Here is a 20,366-nt window from a genome sequence, read left to right as displayed (position 1 = left end):
GACTAATTGGATATTCCTAAAGCAGGGAGCATGACGTTGTCATGACAAAAAGCGCAACTGCGGAGGAGGAGGAGGAGGAGGAAGATGTTGGAGGCCAATGGAAACACACTTGACTGCAATTAGTGGAGACCGGCGATGACATAAACAAACAAGCCACTACATTATGACCACTTGCGTAAAATAAGAATTTCCAGTCTTGCCTCGATTTAATTCATAGGCCTAACAATATGTTTGTTTATTGTGGTTGCCGTGATTGATTTTGAGTTTGTTGAAGAAGAAAATCCTGGCGACAGTAAACACCAAATTGAACCTACCTTTTGATAACCAATTACTGTGCTATATGACTTTAAAAAATTGAAGTACCACCGTGTCAGAATATAACTGAAGATTCTTCCCTGAAATCTAACGAAGTACAAACTGTATGAAAACACATTGGCGATTGCTGTTAGAACGCACGCAAATCATTGGAAGACACAGTAAGGTAACGTCGAGGCAGGAGAAAAGAAAAAGGGAGCGACGCAGATAAACAACGGATTCATGATGCGTGAAGGCAGTGTAGGAAAAGATGGGGATTAAGAATGAGAAGGATGCGAGTTAGAGAGGAGAAGTAAGAAAAAGGGTTATTCAGTCTGACAAGTGGCTTTGCACGGCAAACGAGGGAAACTTCATGTTTTGTCACCTTCCATGCAGTCCAAATTTCACTGTTTGCTTCTTCCTTTCTGCTGCTTTGAGGGCCTCGCTGCAGCAGTTGATTTGGTTTCGGTGTTTTTCTGCGCCTACGTGCGCGAGTTCCCATTAGTAGTAATGCACTCATTACTTCTAAACAGAATGCTCAAGTTGCCATTAAAGCGGCAAAAGCCGATGATTGCACGTCTTAACGTTGTGACTAGATGGTGTAAACACCATACGCAGTATGAAGGCGACGGAACTTCATTTGCAAGTGTGTTCTTTTCAACTGGAGGTTCCAGTCATGCCCTCAAAAATATGTCAAATGTAGTAACAGTCTTATGACTTTACAAGCCAGTTAAGACCTACTTGATTCTCAACACTAAAATATCAATTTTGTTCCGAACTAAATTACTTGCGATTTTTTTTATCTGTTATTTTAGTAGATAAAAAAAATACTAGAAAAATCGGTTTAAAATCAGTTTTTTTGCAACTGTCAGGGATGCGTAGATGTTTTAAAATTACTGTATCCACCAGTTGTTGTCTATTTAATTTTTAATGATAAAAAATATAATATACAGTATATATACATATGTTTTTTTACAAAAACCTCTCAAGGGGTGTGTAGACTTTTTATAACCAATGTATTGCAAGTCTTGATTTAATTTAGTTGTAAACTTTGTTTCAAGCAGGCTTAAAAAAAAAAATTAAAAAAAAATATTATATATATATATATATATATATATATATATATATATATATATATATATATATATATATATATATATATATAAAGCTCAGTTCAGTTCATATTGAGCTGCACAAATACTGTACATGGTTCTCATACTGTGTCTTACTTTACGTTTCATATTTCTGTGAGTAATTAAAGTGTTTTTTTTTTTATGCATGGACAGACTCAAGTAGACTAGTAACAACCTGGATGAATTAAAGCGTAAGACGTGACTCGCATCGAAGCGTACAATTTGCTCTAATGAACGTCTAGCTCATGAGATACTCATAGATGAGCAATTAGCTTGATGTAAGGGTAATTATGAAGTTTCAAACTGCTTCTTGAGTGGCGCTGCAAAACGTACAAGCAGAGTATAGAGCAATTTATTTATCCTACTCGTGAGATCAACTAATACTAAAGCGGCAAAATGGAGAACTATACTTTAAATAGTATTCACGGACATGACGTGATCTTGCTACCATATACCGAATGTAATTTTTGTCATGCTCATTTTTCTCTAGCGTTCCTTATGTAAGGAATCATATAGTAGGAGTGTGCTCCTTTGTCAATCATAATGTTTCGACATTTCCCCCCCCCAAAATTGACACATTAAGTAGGATAACAGCAGTCCTTGAAAAGACAAATGCGACCATCTCCACGCTGCCATAATACTAGCTGTGCGCACATGGGAGCAAGCTGCAATTTCACTCATCCCACTCCCACCGCTGAAATTTAAAGCAACACAGCAGCCATGCAGGTTGCGAGAGAGTGAGGCAGAATGTCGAAGAAGATTGGAAGCCCACAGAGACGGCGCAGCGAAACCTAAAAAAAAGCCAGTAAAAGTCTTGCGGGGAATACAGAAGAGACGCTGCGCCTGGCACCGAGAGCGAAGGGAATTCAATCTTTACCAGTGAGGAGAGTAAAGAGCAATGGAAGATGAGGTAATAGCACTTTCCACTCCTCCCCACTTTGCCCTGTCAGAGCAAATATCTCATTACTAGTCTTGGCTGGCAGCTCTCTGGCAGTCAGCGAGAGGTCAGGAAAGCTCCGGAGAGAAATGCAGTCAACGGTGAGACTCTCATCCACACTTAGAGAACATTGAGTGGAAAAGACTCCAAAAAGCATCCATGAAGAGCTTGCGTTTGTGTAGATCATTGTTGGAATGTGGAATGCTGACTTTGATGTGATTAGTCTTTTCAATTGTTGACAAGGACTGTCAAAACATGGTGCGTTTTACTGTGCAAGAGGGGTCAAAAGATTAGAAAAAAAATGTTTTTGACACAAACATACCGTAGTGCCTTCAGATTAGAGATGAACAAATCTGAAAAAAGAATCCAATGCTGTTCTGTTTTCCCCTCTCAAATGGCAAATACAATTTAGTGTGCAACTATTTTATTCAACAAACATGAGCAATAAATTATTCACAATAGAAAAAAGATCAGATTTATTATACCCCAAGCTTGGTTATATAATTTCTGCATACAATAAAAAAGGCACAGGAACCAACTGAATTCCAATGGAAGACATTATATTTAACTGTTGAGTTGTTAACTAAATACTTTAATTTTCAGTCTTTTAAACTGTCACAATTCTTTCATTTATGACAACAATAACAAACAAATCTGTACCTTTTTCTTTGGTTTCTTAATTACCGGACATATGTAGGCGCTAGAGCAATACTTAACTACAAGAAAAGTCCTTTCGGGCAAAACTATTGAGAAAAGTTGCCCAATGTAATTGTCTCAACTATTTCTACACTACTTTTCTCCATAATAATTTATCTGAACTATTTAATTTCCATAACAGCAGGTGGTCGTTTTGTCATAAAAGTGATCCCTATAAAGCTTTTAGAGTGTGTGTGCGTGCGTGTGACCGCAACCAGGTTTAAAAAAAAAAGAAAGAAAAAAACAGCTCCATTTCAAAGTGTAGTTCTTGTTTATCACCACATGGGGGCAGATTAGCGTCATATTGTGCCCCTTGTACAGAAGGTGTTTGGAAACTTTCCTTGTCCAATTTCTCAGTCCAAGTCTGGGGCGAAAGAGGACACATGAGCGGGGTTCCACGCTGCCATGCACTTGATGACACTTGAGCATTGTGCAAACTTTGTGCCACAGGCAGCTAGGAATATAATATGTGGTTTTGGAGGCCGGTAGTGTGGACTTCCACTTGTCTGCACTACTTTATATGCGTTTCAAATTCACAGAAATTGGATTCATTGGTAAAACCTAAGCCAATTACACAATATGCAAGTTTGTGCAAAACAGAGTACAACTGTAGAAATTTTCAGGGCAAGGGAACCTAAATATGTAAACATTTCACAGTAGGGCCTTGTGATTTCTCCCAGCAAGACAACAAAAACATTGAACTATAAAAAAGTTATTTTCATCTGTATATCATTGTCCATTTATATATTTTCTGTGGTACTTGTCCTCATTTGCTAAGCAAGTGAGCTGGAACCTTTCCTAGCTGATGTGGTGCTAAAGGTCACAACGGGACAAACTCATTCAACACCCGAGAAGCAGTTGTAGAGTATTTTCGGATAAAAATAAAACGTTTTTGATCGTATAAACTTTTGATGATCCGCATGAACGTCAAATGTTAGATTGAGCATCGACGCCGGACGATATGGAGCACTTGACCGCTGCTAGCTAGCGGCTAGCTAATTCATGCTAGACTTAGCTATAACAAAGAGCGACCTGTCGGTAAACACAACAGGTGTTGTATGTCAATGCTGATGTTAGCGTGATTAAGTCATTTGGTAGTTAGAAATTTCAGAACAACATTGCATCTAGAGTAAGGCACAACACTTGCTGTAAGAAGACTAGTCAAGCTTTTACGCTGTGACACGCTGCCGGAAACAACTTCCCAATCAAAGTTTACCGAGGCATTTGTGTCCATATATTATTTACTCAGGTTTATTTTGAAGTTGACCTTCTCGCCGCATTTATGGCGTGTTTTACTGTCATGCGACGCATTCACAATTGATTCTGCGATTGTTTTTCTGACACGGACACGAATAAGCAGGCATGTGACAATAAACCAACCTTGAATTACTCAAGTACGAGTTTTATCCAGATTAAGCACAAAATATTGGAGTCATCTGTTAGCTAGCCCACCATCGGCATGCAAAAATTTGGCAGATTTGTGAAAATATATATTTTTAAAATATAATAAACAAATTCTGTGTTTTCTCTCTTGTCTCAGTCATTCAGAGAGTCGAATGTAAATCTGTTGAAATGCCATGTAAACATTCCGCGCATTTTCTATAGTGCTTGCCTCATTGATGTCATGAATTCGCTGAACCTATCACAGCTAACTTAAGGCATAAACATTCGTTCTCACATTCACAGCTACCGTGCATGGGCAATTTAGAGCCTTCGGTTTAAATCGCATGCATGTTTTTGGAATGCGGGATGGAGCCCCCTCAAGCAGCGGCAGAACAGCCAAAATTCTACGACGTAACGCTGCTTCTGTCCCCAGTCCTCTGAAAATAGCTAATTCAAATATTGATTCATTTAACCCTGGACTACTTCCAGACGAGACCCAACACACTCATTGCCTTTTGCGTTTTTTCGGGCGATATCAAATATCCACACACACACACACAATCAAATTCTGTGGCTCGGTCCCCGTAGCGTCAATCTTTTTATTTTCGTACAAAGGCTCAGTTTAGCTTGGTTTAGAACAAGAAAAGCCAGCCACACTCCCCCACATCTCCACACACACCCCCACAAAAACCACTCATTTTATTCCTAGCTGTCTGGTATGCACGGTTGAGGCTTAGCTGGCGGTTTGGGTAGATCTTCACTAGATGAACGTACGGCAATATACGGTTCTTCTAGGTGTTCTCCAGCCGGCGTGCATTTGTTTACGAAGACTCAAGCGCTGTCAGGTGTCGGGCCTCGTGTGCCTGCGTGTCACGGCTCAGCTGCAGACGACGCGCAGGTTCGCAGCTCAGCCTGTTGTGTTAGTGGCCAGTAAGCTTGTGATTACGTTGACCGCTTCTGACGACCACAAGTCCAAGAGAGAAGGCCCTTTAGAAGGAAGAAGCCATAGACTCGATGATCCCCGTCAAGAACAAGTCATCAAATGTGAGTGACAACTGGAAATTTGAGTGGATAAGACAAATACGTACGAGACCAGAATTACAAATTGAGTTGGCTCAATTCGATTCAGATGCGGTCCTTTTATACTTAAAAACTACGACTATACTTATACTCCTTATCTGGCTGTGCGAAGTCAGCTGAAACTGCCGCTGTAGGTTTAAGTTTAGATTACCAAAAGCATGTGAAGGGGAGTCCAAGTCGTTGGATAATGAGCAGTAACGCATAGCCAAGATAAAAGGAGCTCGCTAACTGCATCGTTTTGTTTGCAGGGTTGGGATAAGCAAACAATAAGATTATAGAAAGATGGGGGGAAAAAAAAGAGGGAGCGATGCAGCAAATGAGCAGCTTGTTACTGCCTGTGATTGTGATCCCTGCTGTGTCCAAGGGAAGCCTTTCAAAGTCCACTATAACGCACTTCAGGATTCTTGTGATTTTGACCCTCTTCAATATGCGAGAAAAATACTGAAATGCATTTCTTCGTCCTTTAATTCAGGGGTCCCCAACCTTTTTATCGCCACGGACCGCTCTACGCTTGAGATTTCAATTGTGGACTTAACTCAAGCCACGCCGTCCATCCTCACGATAAAATATCATGTCAAAAGCGATGCCAAGAAACAAAGATCAAGCCAAGCAAAGCACACTTGAATGAACTGTTGAAATATGAACAAAATCAGTTCCAAAAATCATTCTTTCGGGTGTGGCCCCACGCGGCCGGGTACCAGTCGATCCACGGACCGGTACCGGGCCGCGGACCGACGGTTGGGGACCTCTGCTTTAATTGATTCATCTGGTTTTGGGCTAGACAAAAAAAAGCAAGAGTCCAAACTAGGGCTACGATGAATAACATCAGCCAAAACTAAAATGGCCGAATTTTTTTCAACTTTTTACCTTTATGCTCGCAAACAGTTTTTAACAGTTGTATACACTTAAATCTTGTGTCATCATTACACATAAATCCTGGTGCTGAGGGTGCAAAATAAGCTAGGAACTGTATCAATGAAGACAAATTTACATAAAAGCTCCAATAAGTTGGATTTCCTTGATACGAACTCCTAAGTTAAGTTAAAACAGAAGTCAAGTCCAAAAAAATTCACGAAATAACGTGTTCTATGCACTCCCACTCGTCTAAATCCGGAATTCCAATTCAAACTTTGTGGAATATGAATTAAGCGCAAAATCCAGTCGGTTTTAATCACCTGATGGGGCGGCCATTTTGCCCCTTACTGTCAACTGAAAATGACATCACAATTGCTCAAAGCTCACTTAACAATAAACAGTACACAATAAACTGTACAACTTATGCCCCCCCCCCAAGAAAAAAACAAATACTTGTGTCCTAGTTGTGTAATAGGTCCAAACATGCTGGTCGTCCTTCACCTGGCACCTCAGCAGCAGTCTGTGGCTCTTTGCTTTGCTTGTGAGTGCTAGCGTATCTGATGTTGTTCTTTGTGAAGGTTGGCAAGTGTGCGTTAAATTCCAGGCCGGGTAGGTGGGTGCAGCGCACGTATTCTTCAGCTCACTTTGTTGGAGTTGGCTGCGCGCAGGAGAAGTGAGGCACCCGGGTAAATAGGACACCCCCCCCCCCCCCCCCCCAAAAAAAAAAAAAAGAAAAGAAAACTTGGATGGTGCTGCTATGAGAACTAGCGGCCGAGCTATGCGGCGACAGCATGGCAAACGTTCTCACATACACACGGGTGTCCCGCCATACATGTTGTCCTCAGTGGGGTCACAGGTGGGTTGGAGCCCATCCGTGCTGACTTTTGCAGAGGCCGTGTACATCCTTGGCCGATTCTCACGTCAATTGCAGGAAATTGTGAAATGGCCGCCCAATGGCTGCAATAGATAGATTACATACGCTATTTGATTGATTGATTAATGTATGCCTTTATTCATGTATTAATTGATTCATGTGTGCAGTCATGAAAACATGAGCCAAAAAAAGCTAGAGATCTTCAACACTTTGAAAACAATTTTGGACTCAATTTACTCAATGTGATTGTGCATGTATTTATGCCTACATCTACTTTATACTCAAATATTTTTCCAATCCTTGCGTAGTTGTTTAAACTATCTATGATCCCATTCCAACACACTTTTGCATTCTTATAAAATTGTTTTTGTGTGGAGATTGCTTTAATTCTTCTCTCATACTGTTCCAGTTTAATACTTTAATTTAACCAATAATCAAGCACCAAGCGTTGGGATTGTCTAGGTTTTCTTTTTAAATGACTAAAAAGGAAGAAATGTGGGTTTGTTGGTAAATTGTATTATTCTGTATATTTGGTAAATGATCCTAAAATGTTGATCAAATTGATATTTCCTGTATTCAATGCAAGATTTGGTTAAATGGGACTTAGGTCATAGATGCAACGTTTTCTTTTCCGCACCATTTTAGATGGTAAACAAAGTACTTTGTTTTAAAATCTTGGTTTGTTCACATTCATCCAAAAAAATTTGGGGCTTTTAGCTCAACTGGAATGTCCTCAGAAGTCAAACAAAAACAAGTATGTTTTTGAAAGGTGTTTTGAGCATTCAGAAATGTCATTACCCAACTTGAACCTACGGATTTTAAAGCCCTGCATATTATATCAGTACAAAATGCATCTTGCTCCTATTTCTTTCGTAATTTCACTTAAATGACTGGAATTTTTTAATGTTTGCTTATTTTTCCAAATATTTCAACTATTTAAAATAGTATTACCTGAATGTTTTAATTTACATATTTATTTAAATGAGGTCCTCCACAAAATGGATATATACATTTACAGTCACACACATGCGTCAAACATCGCTGCATTTTGTGAAATTTCCCCTCATATAACCCTGATCATTGGCACGTTGAACACTTCTGAAATGGCCTGGTAAGAGCTTCGCATAAAGGATGTCGAAGCAAAGTGTTGAAATAACAATCTCGCGGTTGTGGCGTTGTGAACTCATGCGCGAGGAAGTCAATAAAAAAACAACAACAACCACTTCCAAGTCACACAATGAGAAAAATTTGGGGGTTATATGTTATACATCCATCTGGATCCCACACACTCAATCTTGTATAAAAAAAATAACTCTGAATTCATCTTGATGCTATTCTTTGGTCAGCGTGTGATCTATTTCCTAACTGGGATTATATGTTTTTTGAAGTGATGGCCTATTTCTGCAACAGGTTGGCTGCAAGGGTTTGTTTACAAGACGGGAAGTGACAGGCTAGCATCCAAGCAGCTGCCTCTTCTTTCCCCGCTCCAACTCCGGTTGACAATTTGAGAGATTTGTGACTACGAGGTGTCAGACAACCTCACTACGTATCTTTGGCAGCGTCGAGCGGAACGTTAAGCCCGCGAATCAGGATGGCGGTCGTGTTGTTGATGAAGACAAATATCGTAAATAATTCGCGACAATTCGGGGTCCTCCTTATTTTCCCGAGTCAAATAAACTAAACGCGACGGATGAGTAAACACTGAAGATCACATTATCAAGTTCAGTCATACGGGAAGATCCAGTTTTCAGGATTTATCTTGGGAAGCGTTCAAACGGTAGACCACTACGCCCTGTTTTAGAGGCGCATAAATTCCCCCATGAGCAAGCGCTTGGCAATATTAGTGATGGAAAAACTCCCTTTTTTTAAATAGGAAAAAAGCTTTGAGCAGAACCAAGCATACATCTGTCTTTATTAATTAGCTTAAACATCAGGAAGAGTCAGTGATTCAACCACACACTATAAAAAAAAGAACTTCCCATTTTGAAATACGACATATGAAGTGTAGTGTGACATCATAACAGCGCCGGACTGTGTAATTTGTCAATATGTTTACCGAATAATCATAATTGTTACAAGTCCTTTGGGATGACATCATCTGTAAACAAACAAATGAGAACTTTTTTTTGTCATCTCAAATGGCATGTTTTGGGTTTTTTTGGCAGCATGATTGGCTAGAGCCGCGTTTCTCAGAGCCAAGGCACCCGTTTTATATAAGAAAACCGTTACAAAAAGTATGAATGCTGAAATATTTATTTCATATTTGTTTTTTCAGCCACTGAAGGTTTTCGGCTGAATATTTAATTTTTTTCACTTATGCACAATTAAAAACAGTACCTCCAAAAAGAGGATGTTGCGATGATGTTAAAACTGCTGCCAGCAAACGTCCGTCTGAATTTGACGCGGGAGAAGGAGAGGTGCGTCGTTTTCTAGGCGTCTACTGTGAAGCGTTTCAGCGGCTCGAGGAAAGACAGCACTGCCCAGCGTCCACTTTCCTGGCACTACATGCAAACAAAAAAAAAAAAAATTAGCAGGGAAGACGCGACATCACATCACGCTGGCATGCCTGTTGCGCAATCCAACTTCAAAATCAAACAAAACACCAAATAATACATGGATGACATTGCAATGACCATAGTAGGCTTTTATTTTGAAGTTGGCCTTCATAGTTGTGTTTGCTGAGCAACTAGCTTGAGTCCTCCTGGCTTTTTATTGCCGTCACATCACAACGCTAACACACCGACTTAAAAAAAATTCAATTGCCGATTAAAAATGCTAAGAAAACACGAAATAATTACGCTCCTATTGTATGATTCGGCACAAGTCTCCAGCATCAGCACAAGCCTCTCAGTAGTGCACGTGGTGCGTTCAAATGGAGTCCGACGTTTTAATCTCAGACACAAATCGTCCCTCAATGCATTAATTGGTAATAACTGCAAATATCTAAATATTACGGCCTTCCAATCAATCCATAAAAGTTCACATATCACGAACTATGATGGGTGTGAAATAGTTGATAGTTTACTTAATTACAAGAAATTGTCCATTTCTCTAGATTCAATGGTAGGTTCGGCGCATCTACTAATATGTCCGTAGGTGTGCATGTAAGCATGTTCGTCTGCATGTCCCCCACGATTGGTTCATGTTATTTAATAAAACAATACAACAAATGGTAAACATCTACGTCCTAAAGTCGCAACCGGAGCTCTTGTATTAATCCCTCAATAAAATAGCACCACATTAAACGTAGCCAAATCGTCCCCGCTCGACGCGCTACGCAACACAAATTTAACATGTTGATGTTGACATTCAGACGGCAGTATTTACAGCCGTGAGACAACACAACCACCAAAAGGCTCCCAAAGGCGGACGGCGCTGCGTAACGTCTGTCGTTCATCCAGTCTGGCCCGGAACTTCCATCATGCCGTGAAGCGCTCTGCACGCTCGGGGAACATGATGACATCACCGCTTATTTTCACCCACTATCTGAGTCATTCACTTCTTTCGCCGTTTTTGAATACTTTCTTTTTTTGCAAATGATTACCCGCAACGGACATTTTAAAGGTCGTAAAAATAGCGGGACGAATATCTTGGTTCTCTAGTTGAGGAACTTATATAGCAACTGTTGTGTAAATTTTGTGTCTGTCTGAACCACAAAACACCCAGAGGTTTACCTGCTCAGCCACCTGGGAAAACAAGCCAACCCGCGCAGCTTGGCTAATGCCGCACTGTTTTTGCAGACACGAGCAAAATATTCACTCATTTGAGGTCTTGCCCTCATTTGGAAATGCTCCAAATGTGTTTCAACACTTGGAAAGTCACATGACCAAAGCCAGGAAAAAGGTCAGCCATGATTGGAACCTGAGCCCTTAGGCACTGTTGATGTTATCTTCACGCGACAACAAACGTCAAAATGGCCGCCCTATGCTATGGATCAAATGGGCCTGGGTGGCTATTTTCAAACGGAATCGCATTACTTTGCTTGACCCTGTGCCAACACAATAAAATTATCCAAAACTGAAAAGTGTGCAAACAAGAGTTTAGACAGGAAACTGAGGACCAGACAGGAGTGACGGCAGTGAATTTGAGGGAGCACTCCGGTGGATAAGCAGCGAACATATCAGATAAGGACAGTGATACAAATTTGGAAAGCAAGCTATGATCCAAACAGCACAACTCTTCAGGAAGACTGCGAGGTGGCAATGAGACTACGAAACACTGAGGCGGCTTTGAAGGCCAGACGAGTCAGTGGGCGCAGAGGGATGACCAGACTGTTTGCAAGGAAAGAGCAGGAACGGAAACATCTGAGGAACGGGCTTAAAACTGAATGCTCTGCTCTGAATCTGGCAAGTTGACTGTGTGGGCGCAGGCTGCGGCTTGTCGCTCGCTGGAGGCCAGGTGTGAGGCCTGCAGGGGTACGACCGCCAGAGACTGCAGGCTTCCTCGCTTGCCGGCTCCGAATCAATCAACAACACTTTTCAGTCAATCACAATGTGATTGTGAAGAAACTGATTACATGCCAGCTGCATAGACGCCAGCTACCGAATGTGCGAATATGACAATGGCCCTAAAATTGGCATGTAATTTCAGAATTAGGATTGGTACTCCCCATCAATGTTGTCAGCAGTATCATTGCATTGTTCTCTGAAAATTTAACAATAAGACTGTTATTGTTTTTGCATAATCCAACCAAATACAAATTGGAACGAACTCACTGCAAACAAACACCAAATTCCCCAAAAAGAGCCAATAAGGTCAAAGACAAAGACATTAATTCATAAAAACAGTCAATAACCATAGATGTTTTTTTACAAATATGTACTGTTAGTCATATATGGGTGTAATTTCCACCTCCCCTTATTTCCTGTTTTTTTTTTTTTCTCATTAATCTGTGATGTCTTTTGCCTGTAAACAACCCAACAGACCACTCCCATGTTTTTAAATCACTTCAACAAGCCAAGTGGACTCAGTTGATTCGTTGACACTATTGCTTTGTTTTTAAACGTGAAAAGAAAAAAAAATACATTATTACATTATGCATTGACTATCTGACTACTAATAACTAAAATGGGATTCTTCAGAAGCATGGAGCCCCCAGTGTTAACCCTCCACTAAAAAGACTTTATTTAACATGAATAAACTGTAACGTGTTTTATTGACAGTAGAAACACAGCGGTTTCAATCAAAGTAATACAATTAGCATAACTTCTGCTGTATTCTGATCGTTTCAGAAACCTGAATTTTGACATAACCCAACCTTAACCCAAATATTCCCGTTATTGCTTATCAATCATCAATCAAATTTTATTTGTATAGCCCTGAATCAGAATGAAGTCATACAGAGACATATTTTCGGTGTAAGGTACATAACCACAATTTGGGGGAAAATCAGAAACCTTCAGAAGGGACCACAGGTGGGAGGAGCCCCCTTCCAGGCCCACAGGTTGAAGTGGATGCTGCATGTACCAAATACAGACAAATAGATACACATTACAGATAAATACAGGTACACAATATAGATTACATAAAACATATTGGCAAACATTGTTAAAACAACCCAAAAATGATTTTTATATATATTATAAAAATGCTTAAACAGTTAAGCAGCATATAAGTACAGTAAATGAAGTTATTTGAATCATCATATAGTCCCATCTTTTGATTGATCATCTGTTTTAAACGCACAAATCGGTGATCGCGCAAGCAGTGATTGTTTGCCTTTAATGTAGAAGTTCTATTAGGCCGTGTTGGACCAATCTGCACTCTCCCCTTCAGAAGTGTTGAATTTGGACGTTTCATATTTTTCCTGGGCAACGCTCAGCTCGCTGCTTCCAGAGTCAACAGCCGCACATAACACCACGACAGAATGTTCACTCAAGCTTCACGGACACAACATGGTCCGCAGTCTCTCAATCAGAGCCCACGGCCTCCTCATGAAATCCGCAGCCTTTATCTCCATCCTGATGTGGATGCGACTGTCAGCCTCTCACCGATTCCTGGCACGGAGCGGCCTCCTATTCTCGTTTGTTTACTGTTGGCAAAGGGCGACTCTCAGCTATTCTGCCTGAGCCAAATGTGACTTGACGTTACATAACTGTCAGATATACACCATAATCTAACTCCTGCATCGACCTCAGCATAATTGGACCATTGAGACGTTGGTGGGACTTGGCCGTAAAGCCACCACATAAGCGCTTTTACACCTCTGACATGCTCACAAATAAGCAATAAATCACCAGCGATCACGTTTTTTTTTCTCCCTCTTTCAAAATAAAGCCTTGTTATGTTTACACCTTAGAGCATTGATTTCTCGGGACAATCACAGACATGAGAACACCTCCTTCCTTCGTAAACCTAGAGGAACGTTTCCAAAATCCCCCCCCAAGTAAATCTTTGGTGGTTTGCTCGCTGAAGCGCTCCATCATCAAGAATTGCTGCCCATGCCTTACCACATCTGAATTACGAGGCCTAAAAGTGGAGCGTATCCTCTCGCTAACTGGAGAGATGGATGGTGGTGAGTGCGTTTCATATAATTTGCTGTCAAATGGCAGTGAATATTATCATGTACCTGCTATGAGCCAGGTTGGATGTCCCCGTGCCAGGCTTCATTCAGCCCGCTTCTGTTTACCCCTGTGTGTTTTTCTTGCCTTCCCAACTCCGCCGGTGAATCATGGGAGTTTGGGAGAGTGAGCTAATACTCTGGATTGAATAAATGATGGAAAAAAAAAGAGGGTTGATACATATGAGGAGGGAGGAGAGAGGGCAATTGGGGAGGGAGTCGGTGGGTGAAATGAAAGGGTGGAGGGAGGAGAGGTAAGTATAAAAGACTTGCTCGGAGGAATTAGGAAATATTCTTCAGGAAAAATTGACTGATATTACGACACTTTGAACTCCATACTTAACTCACGGTGAGTACATTATAGAATGATATACTTTTAAATTAATCACCGCTTTGGTTTTAATTGAATGATGCACATTTGATGTTGCTCTTGTTGATGTATTTACGCATTCTTAATACGCCGATTTTAGTCCACGTATTGCAAAATTAACCTGAATGTTTTTAGTTAATACTAAGTGATCCTGTAAGCAACCTTTTTTTTTTTTCCATTGAGTCAGGCACATTGTAACTGTAGGGGTCTTGCGGGCTATAGAGTCACCTGCAAAGAATTAAAAGACTCTTAAATTCTGCAGTCAGCGATTCCAAACACACACATGCGCATGTGGCACCTTTGTGAACTCTGGCCTGCAGACTTGCTGTTTCTCTGCCCACTGCTGTGGGTTTTAAGTGGGGCCAAGATATGCCTGAGGGCTTGGTGTTATAAACATTCAGAGAGTGTATGAGCATGTGTCAGAGTGCCCCGTGGGTGGGTGGGTGGGCGGGTGCGCTCACTGTATAATGAAAGTATCTATTGACGGTGAAAAAGGGGAGGCCGCTGGAACTGAATCTTCTCCAAACCCCACAAACAGAAAGGAGGGATGAAAGCTCCACTGCAGCGCAGGCATGCAAAATACAGCATGTGTTCATGAGAGGAGTGAAAACAGATCGTTCCGTTTGACAGATGAACATGTGTCACTTATGCGGATGTGTGCGTGTGCGCACTTCTTTATAACCATCATTTATTCCTCCTTCACTCGGTAGCGCCGGTTTGAACCCCAAGTACTTTTTTTACGATTCTCCCTCCCAAATAGAATTTTGAACCGGAGAGCCCTTTTTGTGGATTGGCTCTGGCTTTGAGGGTTTTCGAGCTGGTTTTATAAATACAACTTAAGTTATATTTACCCCATTTAGACGTTTATATTGCGTGGGAAAGACGTTTATATACGATGCGTGCTTTAGATATCAAGCTCTCACTCGTTTCTTCCAAATACCCGTGCGCGTATTTGTGCAAATACTCTATAAGTTTCTATCAAATCATCAAAACTGAAAATTTGTACTGTTTGTGATTTTTAAAAAGCGTAAACTCTCAATAAGGACTTTATATTAGATCTCAACAGTAATGGCAAAAAAATATAGACACCATAAATCAGTCTTTCCCGTGTTTCAGGCGAAAAAAGAGGCCCAAATATGAGGAGCCTTCTTCAAATTCTTGCAATCTGTGCAGTGCTCTCAATGTGCATCTGCCTTGGCAAAGGTAGAGCTACAAGGTCAAATTCAGGTATGCTGCATTCATGGTCCCCTCACTGAACTATTGCCATATTGTAAATCCAATTAACCCTATCCAATATCTTTCCCTTTAGACTCCAATGAAAGCACAGAATCCAGCGAAGGTAAATCAATGCTCGGTCACACCCTTCCCTTAACTTAATATTACCTTAAAATCTATCTGCTTTTAATCAATATGACTAAAAGATCAGAGGACTCTTTTATGGCTGGTAAGATACTCATGTTTTCGTGAAACGAAAAACATTGCGGTTTCAGATGTGTTTGTAGCCCCGAGGCGAGCCAATTCCTTCATCATGCCGCAAAGACACACCGCGTACAACTTTCCCAGAGCAAACGGCTACAACACGTACTTCATGAGGTAAAATGCACCTCTGCGCACATAGATCTGATTCAAAAGCGCCCAGTTCGAAAACACAGCCAAAAAAATTCAGGAAACCAAAGCAAAACAAAGGCACCTCTCTTCTTTCTGAACTCAGTCGCAGAGTGAAGTCTCCGGCGGAGAGGCGTGCAGAGACCTGCGAGGATTACTCTCCATGCCGCTACTTCGCCTATCACCATGGCTACCAGGTGGCCTACCGGAGATACTTTGGGACCAGCACTCCGCAGAGAAGACCAACCGGAGCTCGTCGATATTAAACAATGCACACGCTCCCGTGCACGCGCAATATTCAGCCGTCAAATTCAAAAGTGCCATCGACATCCGGATACGCAGTTTGTTTGCAGGACACAACAGGGATTTATTATATGACTTCACTTATAATGGTGGCCTTTTGACAGCCTGTCATTGTTAACAACCCGGCAATATTTGTCCTTTTTTATGACATTTATTGTCCAAAGAGTGGAAAAATATTGTGAACATAAATTACTTAGTTGTCACACCTCAAGACCAAAGCTGTTTTTTTTTTGTTTTTTTTTTTAGTAGGGGGACTCATTTCCTGCAAATCGAGAAAAAAAAATCCATGCACGGGGTTAATATGTGCAATCATGTTCCATCCATTGTATAATTTCATTTAACGATCACATCATCTTGCAATCATTTATAAGCTATGTGTGTTATGTTTGCTCACTATACGGTATCTTAACCATTTGCTCTTCTAACCGTTCATTATTATCCATCATCCACCCGCAGCCCTGCTGTCAGTGAGAAAATAAAAATCTTTTATTTTGTGTTTGTCTCCTTTTTGCCTTTTCATTGAGAGTGTCTCCAAAGCGTGGCGAATGTTCAAATCTATATAAAAGTTTTTTGCTGTCACCCTGGTGATCCGAGCATCTTATAAAAGTGAAAGCTTTACTGTTACTGCCGCACAACAGATTTGGAAGACTGAAAAGCTTTAATATTCTGACCTCCCGCATGCCAACAAATGACCCAATCAAGATGTCCCGAAATGGAATTGAAAAGCGTTGAAGTCATTCACCAAAATACAGCCAAGGCCCAACATTGACCCAGACGGTGAAATTACATCCTGTGTGATTTCAAGTAGAGCAATCCAGAATCTAATCCAAATCGGGAGAAAAATAACAGAGAGCAGGCGAGAAGAAGCAATTTGAGATTTGCCCAAGAGCTTATACAGTAAATCACAATACGACTGACTACTGAGTAGTAATACACAGCATATATCACTTTGTATCTCAGTATCAAATCCGATTTTTTGTTTAAACAATATGAATAATATGTTCTATACAGTGGAGCAGTGGTTAGCCTGTTTGCTTCACATTTCAGGGACCCGAGTTCAAATCCCCCGGTCTTCCTGTGTTTTGCATGTTCTCCCCGAGCCCATGTGGATTCTTTCGGGCACCCCAGCTTCCTCCCACTCTCCAAAAATCTATTGGACACTTTGAATTGTCCTTAGGTGCAATTTGCTGTGTGACTCATTGGTCCTCCCTGTGCGCCTGCAATTGGCCGGTAACCAAGTCTGTCTGCTGCCCAAAGTCAAGCTAGGAGCCTTGTGAGGATAAGAAAATGAAATTAAACATGTCCTAATGATTCATATTGCATTTTTGCAACATTTATGGTAAATGGATTGGACCTATGTACTGTATATATATATATATATATATATATATATATATATATATATATAGAGAGAGAGAGAGAGAGAGAGAGAGAGAGAGAGAGAGAGAGAGAGAGAGAGAGAGAGAGAGAGAGAGAGAGAGAGAGCACTGTATGTACAAAAGCTCACATTCACCCATTCACACACACGTTCATACACTAAAGGAATTAGGCAGCCAAATAAATCCTTCTTCTTCTTCTTCTTCTTGGGGTGACCATTTTGCCAATTGCTCTCAAAGCAATTGAAAATGAAAATAACATAATTGCTCAAATCTTAGGTGAAGATCAATCAGCCTGTGAAAGCCACGTGAAAAAAACAGCTACTTCTACTGATAATCACATATGATTTTAAAATTCTTCTGATGAACTTCCTTCCCTTATCTTATTTTTGGCCGGGTATTGTGAGTAATGTTCATTCACCCAGTATCAAAATTGAATGTATACTGCAAGAAATTGGGTTTTGTGTGTGACAAATGTTCCTTGATGTTTCCTAAGGGAAACGATGGCAAGTGAAGGGGAAGTTCTTCTGATATCTACAGGCTGCTCAAAGGCAGCTCTCCACTGACACGTCATCTAACTCGACATTGAAATTAGGCACAAATCCTGCAGAGGTTTTACTATAACTCTGCAACAACTGCAGATTACGTCCTATACTTTACTACAAATAGCTTGCCAGTAACAAAAACACCATTACGTTTTTTTTAAGGCCGTGAAAGAAGAAATACACTTTGTTACTCATAAGAATCAAAAATAGGCTAAATATTGTTTTCCAAAAAAAACAATAATAAATAATCTAGTTGGATATCATTCCACAGCAACTTTTGAATTTTTTTGAGAGTTAATGTAAGAGTTAATGTTTATCGACTCCCAGTGCGTGCGTGTGTGATACATGATTCCCTAACCAATCATATCAAGAGAGCCACGTCTATAAATTTGTGTTGCTATATACGTACATTTGCAGAGAGAAGAACAACAGAGCCATTCCCATCTTCAAGCCTTGCCCTTGACTGACCTCCAAGATGAAGACTTTAGCCATCCTGGTTTTTGCCTCCCTGGCAATTGCCTGTCTGTCATCAGGTAAGAAATCCGGACAACTATAGGCTTGCTGTTCTCTATATATTTTGAAACATTTTTCTCTGAAAATCATCAGCATTGGGAATTCACAACCAATTCAAATTCCTTAGCTTTTTTTTTTTTTTTGCGATTCAACCACTTTTTGGTCTTATTTTACAGACTCCATGGATTCCAACGGCGATGACCGCGATGAGGACCGCCATGACCGCGATGACCATCGCCGCAGCTACAACGACCGCTACAACAACGGCCGCGACAACGGCGACCGCTACCGCGACAACGGCGACCGCTATCGCGACAACGGCGACCGCTACCGCGACAACGGCGACCGCCTCCGTGACAACGGTGACCGCTACCGCGACAATGGCGACCGCTATCATGACAACGGCGACCGCTACCGCGACAACGGTGACTACAACAATCACCGCCAACAAGGTCAGGTCATAAGTTCCCATTTAACACTGTCGCTGCTGAATGATAAATACAATTCCAATTACAATGATGTCTTCTAAGTCATTTGTTTACCAAGTAGACAACGAAGTAAGGATGCTAAATGTTTAAATGTGCTCGTGTGCAACAGTGTTTGTGGAGAGGTCACAGGCCGCTGCAGTGGTGCCACCCAGGAGAGCACCTGTCGAGCTGTCCCTGACCCAGCTGGAGAAGTATGGTCGTTTTTAGAATTTCAAAAGTTACATATAATCAACTGCAGTAGCTTCTCAAATCAGCTTTTTTTGAATAACCAGACATTAGCATGTTGAATAGCTTTTGCTTCTGTATCTCCAATCAGCCTGAGAGAGGTCTGCGAGTCCAACGTGGCTTGCGATCACATGATGGACACAGACGGAGTCGTCGCTGCCTACAACGCCTACTACGGACCTGTACCTTATTAGATGCCAAACCATAACAATTGACACTCGTCATGACATAAATTGCTTCATGTTGCTTTTATTATCACTTTCATCTTAAGAATTAGACCCTGTTTCTATGCCAAAAAAAAACTAATTAAACAATTCCAAAAGTGTTTTGACCAAAAAATGTGGGAGCAGTGCTGCAGGAATTGCACTGGCATGTGAATTTCTTTGTCAATCTGTACAGACAGCCCATTTGTCTCTATGATTCGATCACATATTTCAGCCTGTAGAGTAGTGTGATGAATAAGTAATAAATAATGAAAGTCAACCTATTGTGTTGTGTCATTCTTCCTTTCATGAGAAAAATGAAGGTTATACATAGTTACACACAGGTTCATCTGGTTCACTTGTCAATGTAACCTATTATATGTTACCCCCTTAATGCAAGATCCCGAGTTCTCTAATTTACAACATGGTTTGAGCCTTGTGTGGTATTTCGGTCCATTCTGGCTCTTCTGATGATGCAGAAGATTGTGGCACTGACAATCACCACATAAGACTTAGAGTACACACACCAAAGCCGTTTTCAGAAAGTTTTTATAGGACTATGTGGTTGAATGAACTTGTGTAAATTTCTATCACATGTACAGTTTAATATCCCTCCAGAGTGGGCGGTGTCAGATACCTGGTCAGCCTATTCCAAAGCACAGAAAAAGACAACCAATCACACAGTTTTTATCGGACTATGTAGTTTAATGTATTTGTATAAAGCATTTCTATCGCGTGTACAGTAGTGCTATATACAATATATATTCAGCCATCCATCGAAGAATGTGGGTAACACCTGGTCACCCTATCACAAGACGCAAAAAACAGACAACTGTTCACATTCAAATTCACTCTGATGGACTCTTTAGATTAGAGTCTTCTATGAATTTAACATGCATGTTTTCGGGTTGGTTTAGGAAGCCAGAG

The 20,366-nt window shown here is 40.8% G+C and overlaps 2 protein-coding genes across 3 annotated transcripts in view; both read left to right on the top strand.

Moving 5' to 3' along the window:
• mgp (matrix Gla protein) overlaps positions 1 to 16,583 on the top strand; it is a 31,777-nt gene extending 15,194 nt beyond the window's left edge. Inside the window, exons 1-5 of one of the 2 annotated variants that reach the window (XM_088436137.1) lie at positions 14,056 to 14,160; positions 15,298 to 15,408; positions 15,491 to 15,520; positions 15,672 to 15,774; positions 15,893 to 16,583. In XM_088436137.1, the coding sequence (XP_088292263.1) occupies positions 15,318 to 15,408; positions 15,491 to 15,520; positions 15,672 to 15,774; positions 15,893 to 16,052 (384 nt within the window). In that variant the 5' untranslated portion in view covers positions 14,056 to 14,160; positions 15,298 to 15,317 and the 3' untranslated portion in view covers positions 16,053 to 16,583. Of the gene's footprint in view, positions 1 to 14,055; positions 14,161 to 15,297; positions 15,409 to 15,490; positions 15,521 to 15,671; positions 15,775 to 15,892 lie in introns of those variants that run through there. The other variant, XM_088436138.1, reaches the window with a different exon arrangement.
• Positions 2,071 to 19,719, top strand: bglap (bone gamma-carboxyglutamate protein). The gene is made up of 5 exons (XM_088436136.1): positions 2,071 to 2,337; positions 18,428 to 18,543; positions 18,700 to 18,975; positions 19,121 to 19,202; positions 19,328 to 19,719. Exons 2-5 carry the CDS (start codon positions 18,486 to 18,488, stop codon positions 19,428 to 19,430), a joined length of 519 nt encoding a protein of 172 aa, XP_088292262.1. The 5' UTR covers positions 2,071 to 2,337; positions 18,428 to 18,485; the 3' UTR covers positions 19,431 to 19,719.
• The last annotated feature ends 647 nt before the right edge of the window (positions 19,720 to 20,366 follow it).

The sequence above is a fragment of the Hippichthys cyanospilos genome, chromosome 16, assembly GCF_059441005.1.
Source record: "Hippichthys cyanospilos isolate Australia breed blue-spotted pipefish chromosome 16, RoL_Hcya_1.0, whole genome shotgun sequence".
Classification (NCBI taxonomy): Eukaryota; Metazoa; Chordata; class Actinopteri; order Syngnathiformes; family Syngnathidae; genus Hippichthys; species Hippichthys cyanospilos.
The sequence above is the reverse complement of the archived record's forward strand: the minus strand, read 5'-3'. Positions and strand labels throughout refer to the sequence as shown.